At 33.7% G+C, this 14,304-nt stretch overlaps 1 protein-coding gene across 1 annotated transcript in view; it reads left to right on the top strand.

Annotated features, from left to right (window-relative positions):
* The window catches only part of CSMD1 (CUB and Sushi multiple domains 1), a 1,016,265-nt gene extending 1,002,240 nt beyond the window's left edge, over positions 1-14,025 (top strand). The window contains exons 68-71 of the mRNA XM_026844050.1: positions 415-527; positions 1,298-1,385; positions 7,091-7,223; positions 11,034-14,025. Of these exons, the coding sequence (XP_026699851.1) occupies positions 415-527; positions 1,298-1,385; positions 7,091-7,223; positions 11,034-11,193 (494 nt within the window). The 3' untranslated portion in view covers positions 11,194-14,025. The remainder of the gene's footprint in view (positions 1-414; positions 528-1,297; positions 1,386-7,090; positions 7,224-11,033) is intronic.
* Positions 14,026-14,304: the final 279 nt, after the last annotated feature.

The raw sequence follows: 14,304 nt of genomic DNA, 5'->3' as shown, positions 1-14,304 counted from the left end.
CCAAATAGCAAATTTTCTTCCACGGCACTGTTGATATTTACTATAGTAATACATTGATGTGATGTGAGCAACATCCAATTTTTTTCCAGTTCAAGAAAATTCCAGGCAAGGAATTCTATCTGTATTAACAATTATAGAAATACTGTGTGAAAGGACAAATATTCTTGCCCATTTATGTGTAACAGTACAAAACCATCTTTGGATCCTGTTATCAAATATGATGAGGGCAAAAAATCAGTAAAATAAGATCCTGCTATTACAACACTTTGAATCTTGTTTTTTCCAGGTTATAAAATTCTGTTATTACAGAATGTTTTTTACAAAATATTTTAGTTCTAAAGCAATATACTTAGTTTTTAAAGGATATTTGAACAAGCTGTTAAAAAGCATGTGTTACCTCCTTTATGTTAATAGGTGTTTACAAGAAGGAAGAAGCCCATTTGCTCTTGAAAGTTTTTCAGATTAAAGGACCTAGTGATATTTTTGTGAGCAAGTTTGAAAATGACAACTGGGCACTAGATGGTTATGTAAGTAACCAGACTGCTATGGGTAAAGCTTGCCGAATTTAAAGTTTGAAGCAATTTGTGATTTCCTATATAATTCCATCCAACTTTTTATATTACAACTATGGAATACAGTACTTGATGTCACTATAGAGATCACATTAATTTTATTTTTAAAAACATGCATGCAATCTTCTATCTGCCACTCTCATTAGAGTTTTTAGTTTACTAAGGGGAAAGTGGAGTTAATCATCGTATTTTGCCATGTTTTTGCCTTGTTTTTCTTAGATGAGAATGGGAATTTTACCTTTAGAAATATTGCGCTTTTTTGGCTTGGTGAACAATTCACTGTGATAAAATTACATTTAATCTGGAAGAAAAAGAGAGCTATTTTAATCTTTGCAGTTCTCCTTTGTGCTTCATGATGCTTTCGATGTAAAATAATTTAAAATCTGACAATTCAGTGGACTTCTGTCTCCATATAATTCCATTATGTGTATGCCAGTTGAAGAATTTTAAAACCCAGCAGCATACATCAGATATTCTATAATAATTCCAAGTGTTATTTTGAAGCTTTGTTTAATAATATTGCAAAATTAAAATGATAAATATTACATAAGTATAGAGAGCTCGCTAATATTTTAAAGGCAAAAAGTGAAAATTTGGGTTCCATATATCTGCGCTAAGTCAGAAAATCAAATGTCTAAGCTTTCTTATTTATTTGTTTCAGAAACCTTTTTTTTTTTTTTTTTTTTTTTTTTTTTTCTTTTTTTTTCTGTTTAAACATACTCTAGGTATCCTCAGGACTTGAAAGAGGTGTTTTTACCTATCAGGGTGATATACATGGAAAAGACTTTGGAAAATTTATGCTCCAAAGACAAGGTAAATAATTTGATAGAGCTTTAATGGCTATAATCTTTTTGAGCTTCACAAGAGTGAATTCAACAAATGACTCCGTTATCTATCTGAAGTAGGCATGTTTATTTCATGCCATTATTATAAAAAATATATTGAAATATGCAAATTTGAAATATACAGTTCAAATCCCAATTTAAGTCTGCTTAACATGTTACTATCTTATGTTTTATAGTTTAGCGACCTAATAAGATGACTACGAGATGCTCTTAGAGAATGCCATTGCAACTGCTTGCTTTTTGTGAATGTCTTTCTGAAAGTAACAAGCATGTCATGCAATGCAAAGACGTTTTCTGATCAAATGTATAAACTGCAGTCAGCATCATATAGAAAAAGGACAAAATGGACAGTGATTTTAATAGTGCCACTTGCAGAGTGCTTGTTGCTGGTGGATGTTTTCAGAATGTATATGCATTTAGATAGAATTCTAATTTTCTGTCAAAAATATGAGTGTCTGAAGAATGTGTTACAGCTATGTACTCAAGTGCTTCAGTAGCTGCTGAAAAACGAGTTCTACAAAATAATTTTATCAGAAAAACTGATAAAACATTTACTCGTGAAATATTTACTCATAATTTTTTTTTTTTTTTTTTTTCAAATATGAAGTGTAGACATCTGCATTTCCTGATCCTGGAACTACTGCAGAGGGGTCAAAGCACAGTATATATACAGCAAAGTACTGGGCTAGGAGGAGGAGACAGCCTACCTAACACAACTATAGCAGACTGTATCTGAATTTTATAAATTGCCTTGGTTCCATTAACTTCATTGGTGGGGCACCCAATGTCCTTTAAAGTTCTGCCAAATCTCCTTTGTATTTCTTTGCTGTATTAACTGCTAAAACGGCAGTTATGCTATGGATTTGCTCATCTTGGCTACCTCTCAAATTGCTATGTATGTATAGTCACAAGGGGCGAAAACCTGACTATTCAGAGTCTCAGCCTGAGCTGCCCATTACTAAATCCAATTTCAGTCTTCAGATTAAACTTTTGTGCAGGACAAATTATTTGTCTGCCTGTATTTTCGTGTAATCCTTATCACTGTAATATCTAATATGCTTTTTCTTTCTGATTTTAACAAGCAGACTGTAAATGTAGAGCATCAATACATGTTCAAACATGTCTTGTTTAGCAGTCTTTGATATCTCCAGACAGTGAGAGTAAGGTTTGTTGGTTTTGTTGGCGGGGGGTGGGTAGTTGTTTTGTGTTGTGTGGAGTTTTTTTTTCTTAAACCAGGCCAAAAAAATATATCCATGATTTGCCAGCTATTTAATAAAAGTTTGGATCCGTGTGTTTTACCAGTGAATTGACTTATGGGGGTAAATGAAGAACAAGCAGAATGACAATTCAACAGTTACAGCATTCTTCAGTGGATGTATTCTACGGTAGTGGAAAACATTGTCTGTATCACCATTTAGAGTTGCAATATGAGAGCTCAGTTTGTGTATTCCCAAGACTAGTAAGGAGCTGAAGTGTCCAAGTTGCATATGCATTCCTAGGCTGTCAGACTCTCATCGTAATCTTTGACATCTCAGCAGAGAGCTTGCTACAAATGTAGATACTGTCTCTTTTAGATTTCTTTATGTGTTTGATAAATACGTACTGATTTTCTGTAGGGTGCTTGTTCTCTATTGAAGATCCTACAGCTAAAAGGAAACCACAAATTTCTAACCAACATAGGTCATATTTGTCCATGCCCTCTCATATTCAAGGATAAGTTGCTTTGTTTTTTAAATCTATCCTGTTGATGAATATTCTGCTGAGGTAAAGATCTCATATGTCCTCCAGCTGAAGACTTAACATATTTCCCTTTCTTCAGGAAGTTAAATTATTTGCTGTCTTTACATTAAGCCAGAAGTATGCATAAACTATGCATGCACTGATGCATACATAATGTAATATGAAATTCTTCACCTGCAAGTATACTTCAACAACCAGCATTTAGAGAGAAATATTTGGCTAAGTGTGAAAGACTATTTGATGAAAAATTCCCTATCACACAATGCTAGAGAAAGACCAGGCTCAGTGGATATGCTCAGTCTTGGAACTTAATGACATGAAATAAAAAAGAACTTTATTTCTAAGTAGAGTTTATTCTCTATCAGAAGCAATTCTGTTTGCTTGTAGCCTTAGAAAATAACCCGAAGGGCAGAGATCTCTGTTCTCAGTCTGCTAAAATAATAAGAACTGTATCTGAGCCTGCTTAAAGCGCCCAAGTTGTGACACCAAATTATTTAACCTGTTTTGCCAAGTAATCAGTCATTGCTGGCGGCTTTTTGTATGTTTTGTTATGTTTTAATAACTTGGTCTTTAAAGGCTGCAAGTCTGGAGCTAGGTTCAGTTTCTTTAATAGCTGAGTGCCTGTGCCTCACCACTACTCTTCTAGAAGTTGTTTATTCTAAAATCTTGGCCTTGTTCATTCCAGTCTGAACTGTCCTTTAAAATTTTATGAAAGGTGGATTTCCGAGAGGAGAAACTTAGTTCGCCAAATTATTATTTTCCTGTATTTACTTCATCTGGGGAAACACAATGACCTGCTTCTCTTTTTTTTTTTTTTTTTTTTTTTTTTTTAATTACTAAAGTACTTTTTTAGCTTGTCTAGATTGAGATAACAAATATTGACAAGAAATATGAAATATGAATGATTTGCAGGTTTCTTTTTTTCTAGTATGTATGAAGGAGAAAACTCCTTAACCATCTACACAGTAGAAGTACATGGCTTTTGCAATTATGACTTCACTGTGTATTATCAGAATTTGAACTTCACCTGACTGCTGCTATTTTTAGGAGGCTAAAGAAACCCCTGTTATTCTGTGAAATGTTTAAAAACCATAATCTTATTGAATATCCCTCTGATAAATAACATGTTTTCTGGTGACAAAGTATGGCTTTTTTAATGAAAGTAAACAACTATCTTTTGCAGTCTTTGTGTGTGTGTGTGTGTGTGTGTGTGTGTGTGTGTTAGCAATCAATACCTAAATTAGAGCAGTACAGTAGGCTCACTTCTCATCATGACAACTCTGTCAGAAGAAATGAAAAATATCACATCAGGATATGTTTAATCACAAAGAGCTCTGAAAATGATGGTAATAAGTAGACCAGACTGTGTTGAAGTTATATTGAGTCTCATACATGAATAAAATTCAAATTATCCAGCACTGCAGCAAAGTTTCTCTTCCCTAATAAAAAGCACACCCAATGCACAGTCTGAACATGGCCAACGCTTCTCCAATGCCAATTAAAGGTTGTAAACTTAAGTTAAAAAGTTCAAGCTTGGTTACCCTAAATGTGGTACTTCAAAAACTATAGAGATACAGAATATTCAGTTACCTCCTATAGGAGTTTTGACTACTAAATATTAAATGTGAGTCAGTTATCAGACAGAGACAACTTAAAAAGAAATTAACTAAATGTAAGTTTGTGCCTAGTTTTAAATGTTCATTTACACACAAAAAAGTCTTTTAATCTTTAAAAAATTACATACTAAAACTTCATGCCATTAATTTCTTATTATGGATTTCAAACTGCTCTTTTCTTTTAGATGAAATCTGATTAGATATTTTATAACTTTTCTGCTACTTATACATTAAAATGTGTCTGTCAGATGTGCCATGAAAACAGCTTTGAGATATAAATTAAGAGTTCGTTGATGATACATATTTCTCTTTATTTCGGTACTTGGTTAGAATTTTAAATAAGAGTTGGACTATTAATTCCAGGTTTTCTCTGATATGACTACAACGAATTTTATCATTACCATATTTTTTTATTAATTACTCCAAATATTTGGAAAACAACTGGGGATTGTGATAGTAAAGGATGAAGACAGTGATAACTGCATGAAGTTTTAATAATTTCTATCACTTCTTCTAACCAGTAAAAAATTCAAAGGTGCATTTAAACTAACATTTGTTAACTTAACAGTGATAACGACTTGATTCTAATTTTTCTTTAATTTCGATTTGTTGGAGAATGTCCATTACATGTGCAATACAGTACAAATACATAAAATTATGCTAACAGGCCTGGTTGGGACAAATACTGGATTATGAAAGTCCAGAGATTTTTCTAATACACTGGTTCTACTCTAAACCACTTCAGTGTTAATTAAGAATCTCCACAGTAGTGTGATAAACCTCATAACATGATCCTAACTACCACAGTAGTAGGTTTATTAATTTGAAAATATTTGCCTTCACCACTCTGCAGAGAAATATACACAAGTCTGAAATGTGACAGAAGATTAAGGCAGTGAAATACATTGAAGTACAATATTTTGTCATGTTTAGTGATCAAATCTGTTAATTCTGACATTCCTAGTGGGTCTGTCTTAATTTTAAGGGCAACTTAATTACTTCCTAGAATTTAATATGTTAATATGTTAAAATGAATTGCACAAAATTTATTTTAATATTATAAATTTATATAAGTTTTTAAAATATCTAATCAAACAAAAACTTACCTCAGTCCTCTTTCACGTTCATCTTGAACTGCAAGAAATCATAGGAGAATTATTTGCTTCTTTCTCAATTTTGCAATGTATTCAGATATTTTAGCAGACTGCTGAAAGCAGTGCAATGGCTGTGTCTCTGCTATATAACTGGTCTGTGCTGGAGTTCTAAAAAGTCTGATTGATGCTATTGGCATCAGTGAGGGAGCAGTGGTGTTTGAGACAGTGTATAATCTTGGGTTGGAGCATTTATCATTGGTAAACACCAGTATCTCCTGTTCTTCTCTACTAGCTTCAGCAAAAATATCCCAGAATTGTAAGCCTAGTTATCTCTCCCAGGCCCATCCTCACTGTACTTTCCCTCTATTCTAGTCTCTCCTCCCTAGATAAAATTTTTATATTGCTCTCTGAAAAGCTGTCAGTTAAACAGGCAACATCGAGTTGGCACTTAAAATATGGGTTTTTTTCTATAATATAATGATTATTATATAAGTTAATTACTATTATATGTTATATTTTCACTATAAAATTATTTTTCATCCTTCACAATTTGAATTGGACACCTATTTAAGCAATTTAACAATGTCTTTCTTTATACTGATGGGAAAATGAGGTCTGCAAAATGCCTTACATTCCGGGTTATCTGCTTGTCCACAACATGAACCTAGCAAGGCTGTGCTGCAGGTGACTGACTGCCTTTGCATTCTCTGAACCTCAGCTTTATCCCAGTGCAAACACAGTTGCTAGAGGCTTTGAAACATCCTCATGTCTCATCCCTAAAAGGGTCTGTGAAGCGAACAGGACATGCACACAAGTGCACGGACTTGGGAGTGATACTGAAACAATCAGAACCATTATGATTTATTGCAGTTACCTCAGTTTTCTCTTCCTTTTTCATGTTTGGTCTCAGATTGCTTGTTGTTTCTAAGCTGAATATTAAAATGGCAGGCATAGAATACTTTCTGTAGAAGGTATTTGGCTTAATTTATTAAATTAGTGACTTATGAGAGGTGTAGTTCGTAATTATTTTACTTCTTGAATAGTTTTTAAATTGCTCTGATAGTTATTGATAAATTATTAAGTGGTATTAAGATTTTTACTATGATACTGCTTGCTATTTCATGTTTTATCAAGACACCATTTGCTTTCATTCTTGAATAAAGAGAGAAATGTGAGATAAAAAATCTGGGAATTTTATTTCTACCCTTTTTCTTTCATTTCAGGTCCTTTAAGTGCAGACACAGACCTTTCAAATCACTATTATGGTACAAACAGCAGTTCTGTTGCAGCTGCCATCCTAGTACCGTTCTTTGCTCTAATCTTATCAGGGTTTGCATTTTACCTCTACAAACACAGGTATTGTAAATGTCATTTATTCAGTAACTTCATAAGCTCTTTGTTTTAATTTTGATAGGTAAGTGTAACTATAGACCACAGTGCTTTCAAGAATATCTTTATTCTGGAAAGACAAATATTTCGAAGTATTCCCATGAAGAGGTTCAGTGCAGGGCTGTTCTAATGGTGAACAATTAGAAAAATGAGTCACAGTGTTAAGGAGCAAAGACCTATCAACCTTCTTGGTTTGTTAGACTGAATCAGATTGAAATCTCAGGTTTCATGTTTTATTTTATCATTTTAATGCTTTATTAAATTGAATGCATGCTGCTTCTTTCAAAACACTTATGAGTATTAATTATAAAAGCTGAAAAATCCATAAATCCCATGAGGGAACAGCCAATAATGAGACAACAGTACATGCTGAATGAGCTAGGGGATACTATTAGAATTGGCATTACTTCAGTTCAAATGAAACTTTTACATATCATTAGATAATACAATAAATCAAATAATCTTATCTGAAATTTGGTTTAAAAAATGATACCTATGTATCCTTTGAACATTTGCTCATTCTGGGTGTTATTTCACTAGAAGTTCCTGGAAAAAATTCTGTGTTTTTGTATTGAGCTACAAAACTCTGATCTCCTTGTGTTATTTGCAGTTTGCAAAATGGTATTTACCAGAAATGCTGATTTTTAATATATATTTTTTTAAATTGTTGTTCTACAATCATGACACCAATAGTATTTTGCGATTGTAATAAATCACCTAGAGAAACTGAAGTCCACCATTGTCCTATGATGGACTGGACTGTCTACATACCTCAGCATCAGATGAATTGGGGAAAAGAAATTGCAGTAAAGCTTGAACTTATGAACTCCTCTTAAATTATACATGTCCTGAAATGTAATAGAGCCTTTTGTTGAAAAAACTGCTCAAGAAGAGCTGTGAACTCTCTCAGAACGTGTTATTGTAAGATGCCTTTCTGATGCCTACAGATCTACATTCTCAGATAGTTCCTGTTCTGCAGTGAGGGGAACCTAAAGAGCAGTGTGAAAGCACAGGCAAAGAGATGGAATGTAAAGGGACCATTTGCTCTTAAAAAGAGGAGGCATACTCTAAGAAAAAAAAATTTAGAACTATATTATGACATAGGTATAGTTTGTGGTTTATTCTGTGATGTTTTTTATGTCGCACATGAGCAGTGGAGATTCTGTTTAGTAGAGATATGTATGTATTTAAGAGAGATAAACCAGTCTTCAGACGAGCAGCTGTAATCCCAATATTTATGGTACTGTTGGTGCACCATTGCAGTTCTGCCTACCTTAATCTTATTTAAATGCATTAGATACTTGAAAAAGGAGATGTTACTCATAACTTAATCTTTCAAAGAATATTCTTCCTTTTTTATATTTTCACATAATTTCTTCCATTAAACCACATTTTTTAGAGTGGTTATGAGTGTCACATTTTCATCAGAAAATTAGCAAGTTGAATACTGATATAAAGAAACTTTAGGTCACCTTTATTCCCTTCAAAACAAAGAATATTTCAAAGGAAAGGGAACAGAAGAGAACAGAATCTGTGACTTTTGAAGGGACTTTCTTTAAATTACCTTAAGTACCAGAATAACAACATGAAATTTTCACAATGATGTGATAATAGTTATACCCCTAGAGGCTCTCTATATCAGAGAATTTGAAGGTCTTCTTTGGGGACAATTTTGTGCATGTCTTTGCTGTGCCTATGTCAGATTAATAACATCTAATTAAACCAGGGTTATAAACCTTTTTTACACATTTTCTGTACCTTTTATTTGACAGACAGGGATTGCTTCAGGAATAAAGAGCATCTCAGTATCTCAGTCTTTTTGAACAACATTAAAAGATATTTAATTACTTACACTTAGGAAAACTCCTAGTTAAGATTTCTAAGCATGTTTGTTACTTCTAAAATGAAAGTATGGAGAAAAAAAACCCTCACATTTATGAGCAACAGAATTATTTGTAGGCTGTCAATTTACGCTACTGACATCTTTCCAGTGATAGTTTCCCTATCTGCTATCCAATACAGAATAATTTTCTAAAAAGGAGTTTGATTTTCAAGAACCTTTTTCTGACATTTTATCATAAGACTATTTTCTAAATTAGTTTACATTTATTAAGCACCAAGCATCTACATTTTGCACTCCTTCATTGACTTTCTTGCCTGATTTCAATTACATGTATAAAAATATATACTGATCTTCCTTTACATATTTTAGATGCTAAGAGATTTAAGGTTACAGTAGTAAAATACAATAAGATATTTTACTGGATAGTATCAGCAAGTCTGCAAAATTCTGTTTTAATTTTAATTTAATTATTGGCCTGATATGTTCTAACAGAACTTTGCATACAAATGTGAGTATCCATGAAGTCTTGACATCTTCATGGTGGTAAAACACTATTCAAAATACAATAGTGGTTACTGAAAGATAATTCTTTGTATCCTTTGATATTTAAATGTCACAGTTTATGTGAATATTAGTTAGGATTTTGTCAATGTGTTTACATATGTTTGGACATACAAAATCTCGGTCAAGCTATTTAGTAGTGTTTAGTGCTGGAAGTATTTATGGTTGTAAGCAGGCATGCTATGACAGATCTGTCTGGAATAATTGAAATTACTGATCCTTTTCTGAAGGTTACTGCAACTAGCAGTACAACATACTCTGGACACTTGCAATGTCAGTGCAAGAGTTGCCTTGTTGAAGCTATGCTGGCTGACTTTGCACTGACTTAGATTTAGTGGTACCCAGGAGACTTGTTACAGCACCTTCAATACTGCAACACTAACTCTCTGCTCTGGAATGGTAATAAATAGCTGATAGCAAATAACTAACCTGTTCCCTCTACCTATTCTCATAAACATCTAGGTCAATAAAGTCTGTGAGTGTTTATCTCATATAGAACACCAGATGGTATCAAAAGAATGAATTAGGAGCCCCTCACTCTTATCTTTCTCTGTATACCTAGTCATCTACTCCATTCAAAAATTTGACAATTTATATTGATCTCCATCAGAACATTTGCACAGATGGTCCAGTTGCCTTACTAGGTGTACTGTAAAAATTACTGTAGGTAGAATCCCAAATCTCCAGGAAAGTCAATGAGAATATGCTTGATGGTGATCAAATTAAATTCACCAATTAAAGATGCTACTCTATTTTTGACATAATAACAGTTTAGAAAGACAAGGATATATACATGGAAATTGATAGGGTGTTAATTTAGTAAAGATAGAATAAGTTTTTCCACTCTGTGTAAGGTTTCTTTTATGGTGAGAATAGCAATCTAAAACTGCAAATGTAATCAGAAACTATCATAATTGTTACTTCTGACAGAAAATATTATAAAAGTTATCAGTTCTAACTTTACTTATGTTTGTAATTTTGTTCTATGTTGCTTTACTTCTGACTGCCAATTTTGGCACTAACAACAAACTATGAAATCAATCTTTTGACATTTTTATAATGGAAAATGCATACCTATACTTTGCCTGCATAGTCTCTGTGCTTTGTAGCATCAGTTTGCCCATTAGGAATTTGTTTTCTTTGCCTCATGCTATGAAAAATAATTTCCAGGCAGATTTCTCTTTACTTTTTAAGTCCCTGAGACATCCTTCATGGGTCTCCTTTTATCACTTTTAGACAGTCGTGCAACTTGTGTAGACAGGATGGAAATGTTATAAATAAAACTTGCGATAATTGTAGAATATTTCTTTTTAAGGGTTACTAATGATAATTTCCTGTCTCCTTTTTTTTTTTTTTTTTTTTTTTTTCCCCAGAACAAGACCAAAAGTACAGTACAATGGGTATGCTGGACATGAAAACAGTAATGGACAGGCTTCATTTGAAAATCCCATGTATGATACAAACTTAAAACCCACAGAGGCAAAGGCTGTGAGGTTTGATACGACTCTGAACACAGTTTGTACAGTGGTATAGCCTTCAGTGCCCAATATGACTGATTCATAGCCATACCTCTGATGGACAAGCAGTAATTCCTTTGGTGCCATATACCAGTTTCCCTTCTTCTCTTGGCTTTGCTGCTGTAATCTTTAACATCTTCTGTTGGCCTACATGCAGCTAAATTTTCTGGTAAAAACGTGTCAGTCTTCTGGGGATCAGACAAAGAATATTTTTTCATCTTAAAGTTGGATCAAAATGCCTGGCTGCATCTGCGTCAAATCAAGGCACACTTTAAGGAAGACTGCCAAGTCATGCCAATTTGTCATATTTAATGCCTCAGACTTTCATATTTGTATGTGGCTGGATGCCTTTCAATGCATTCTTCTGGGCACTTGGATAAATCCTTTGAGTACTTTGACAAATGATAGCACCACAGATTATCCCCGGGAATATTCTGAAGAAAAGAAGCTCTCTTGAAGGAGGAGACAACCTTCCTTGAGGTTGCATACACCTGCAAATGCTTTACCATTGAAATCTTGCTAAAATTAAAGAAACTTACAGTGTATCTCATACATAGGGCAGTTTGCCACTTTCCCAATCAGCCGTTATATTGCAAAATGTTAATGCACAATTTTTTTGCACTAGAGTGTTATGGATGACTGAGTAAGATACTGGTAAAAATATACAGGGTTTCTACACACTGTCCATTGTATATAGACATTTGCTCACTCTTTGCCAAGCAAAACATTCCACAATAAATTTACTTGGAATATCAAGTTATGAGCCCCATGCTTAGCCTCAGTTAAAATCCTGTGTGCTAGAGGAAAATATTTCTTTTGTCAATTTTAGACTAAATTTCTTTGTAAACATGATTACAAGTTATTGGAGACTTTCAGCCCAAACAAGAGCCCATTTCAAAGAAATTTTCATTGCTAGTATTGTTGTTTTTTTTTTCCTCAAATCAGTCATCAATCACCATTGTCAGTATCATACTATTTAACAGCAGGGGGGTTAGCAGCTATTGCTGCTTGCCATGTACAAATGTGAATAGTAATTTATTTTAGATAGCTCATAAAGCCTGTGAGCCTGTGCTCATAATACAGTCTTCCCTTTTGCATTTTTTTCCATTTTTTCCTGTAATATGACATCATTTTCTGATGTTACATGGAACTAAAATATATTACAGTAGCATATGTAAACCCAGTGCAAATTGTCTATAACAAGCTGTCATTCAGTTTCTACTTTGAACAAAGAGAAATACTCGACTATATTTGCTGTGTCTTTTCAGATTTTTTTAAACACACTGCTTACTGCTTTTGTACTTACACAGTTTGACACAGAAAGTTTGACATTTGTAAATATGAATGGTTGAGTAAATCATTAACATTTGCTTAGAATTAGAGATTTTATTGAATGAAAACACATGAAAAGAAAAAAAAAATATGCCATTGGGCAGATTAATTGAGTTTTAAAATTAGGAAATAATGAAGCAGAATCTCATTTTAGTCCTAGAAGTTGAGCTCAGAAACCAGGAAAATTGCTTTGCTTTTCTTTAAAATTCATGGTTGGTTTGTGTTATTGTTTTGTTCTAGTTTTCTGAATTTCAAACTGTCCTAATGTCCAGATGGTATCAAAAACTGTAGAAAAGTGTTTCTGAAATCCATATGTGTGTAGGTCTGGCTGTTATACACAAAACAAAAAGGTAATGTAAGCCAAATAACAGGTTTTTCAGCTAATGTTGCAGAACGTAAAGAAAATTTCAAAGGTAACCCTTGGTCAACTTAACAATTCTTCATCTATTAGATGAAAAATACCAGCAATATAATACAGTATTGTAGGGCCTCTAGCTGTTATGTTCTTCATATGAGCAAGAACCTCTGCAGAAAATTTAATAAATAATCCTTTCCAGTCAGTTCCTTGTTCATTTTGTTAGTAGGTTTTTGCTTTCTTTTTTGTTTGTTTCTGAGGTTTTTGTGCAGTAAGTTTCATTTATCTGTCACATCTCGGAGCCCTTCACATTTCTTAAGAAAGAACAAAGTCATCAGATCAAAGTTGTTGTCCTGCTCCTCCCCAACATAGAGGAAGTCAGTCTGCAAATGAAGAGCTTCCATAGGAACAACAGGCCAGGGAAAGAAGTTGTTGTGTGATTAAAGTTTTTGACAGGTGTTCAGCATTGACATTAATGCTGTGGAAGTCTTTCTGTAGTGGCAATGGAAGAAAAAAAAAATGGAGTAATGAAAACAAGCTAAGTAGCTATTTTTTATGTTTTCAACTCTGCCCTTACAGTGCATTCTTCAGTGACCTGTCTCACTATGACCACCAAGGAATGTGTTGGGAGGAAAGGTCCCAGAAGAAATAGCTAAATTATTTGATCTTTTGTCTTAGAGAGCCCAGATCCTGTGAATCCTTTACTTAGTGGTTCCTTTTTGGGGAGGTTATTTAAGGAGTATTTGACCTGAGTGTGTGTCTTTGATCAGGGACACTCAAACTTGGGGCACACTGACAAATTACCCTAAGATGTTTGATTGGAGTTTAGACTAAACAGGGGGTTCAGACTGTAAAAAGTAAAAGAAAGCTCTTACAGTGTTATCAGTTCTATCCACATCCTTCAACTGCCTCTTCTTCTCTGCTATGTTTGAGTCTTCTGTTTATGTTGGCTCTCTTTCTCCTGAAGTTATTTTACAGAGGGCTGTGTATGCATGCACTTACATATGGTGCTTCATCAGAATAAGACTCTTAAAATGTTGTGCAGTGGCCAGGTAATGGCAGCCAGGAAATCTGCTTTCTGAAATGTATGCAGAAGACTTTTCCCCCAGTGTTGACCAGATCATTATGATGGGCTAATAATACATGCTATGTATTTTTTTTTTTTTAAACAAAAAAAACAGGTTATGTGCTTCAAAGCTGTTAAAAACTGCTGCTTGTATCACACATCTTGCCTTTCTCCAGGCTAGCTGCAATAATTTTTTTTCTTGTGTAAAATATTTTGTAAACAAAGGAAAGCTGTTATTAAAAAAAAAAAAAAAAAAAAAAAAAAAAAGTGGGAGGGTGAAGGGGGGGTGTGGGTGGGTGGGAAGGAACGCCGGCATTATGATCAAGTCAATCTAATTTTCATTCCCAGTATTTCATTCTGCCATTTCACTACAT

This window comes from Athene cunicularia (assembly GCF_003259725.1).
Source record: "Athene cunicularia isolate RWA chromosome 3 unlocalized genomic scaffold, athCun1 chr3_part1, whole genome shotgun sequence".
NCBI lineage: Eukaryota > Metazoa > Chordata > Aves > Strigiformes > Strigidae > Athene > Athene cunicularia.
This window is presented reverse-complemented; position numbering and strand designations above follow the sequence as displayed.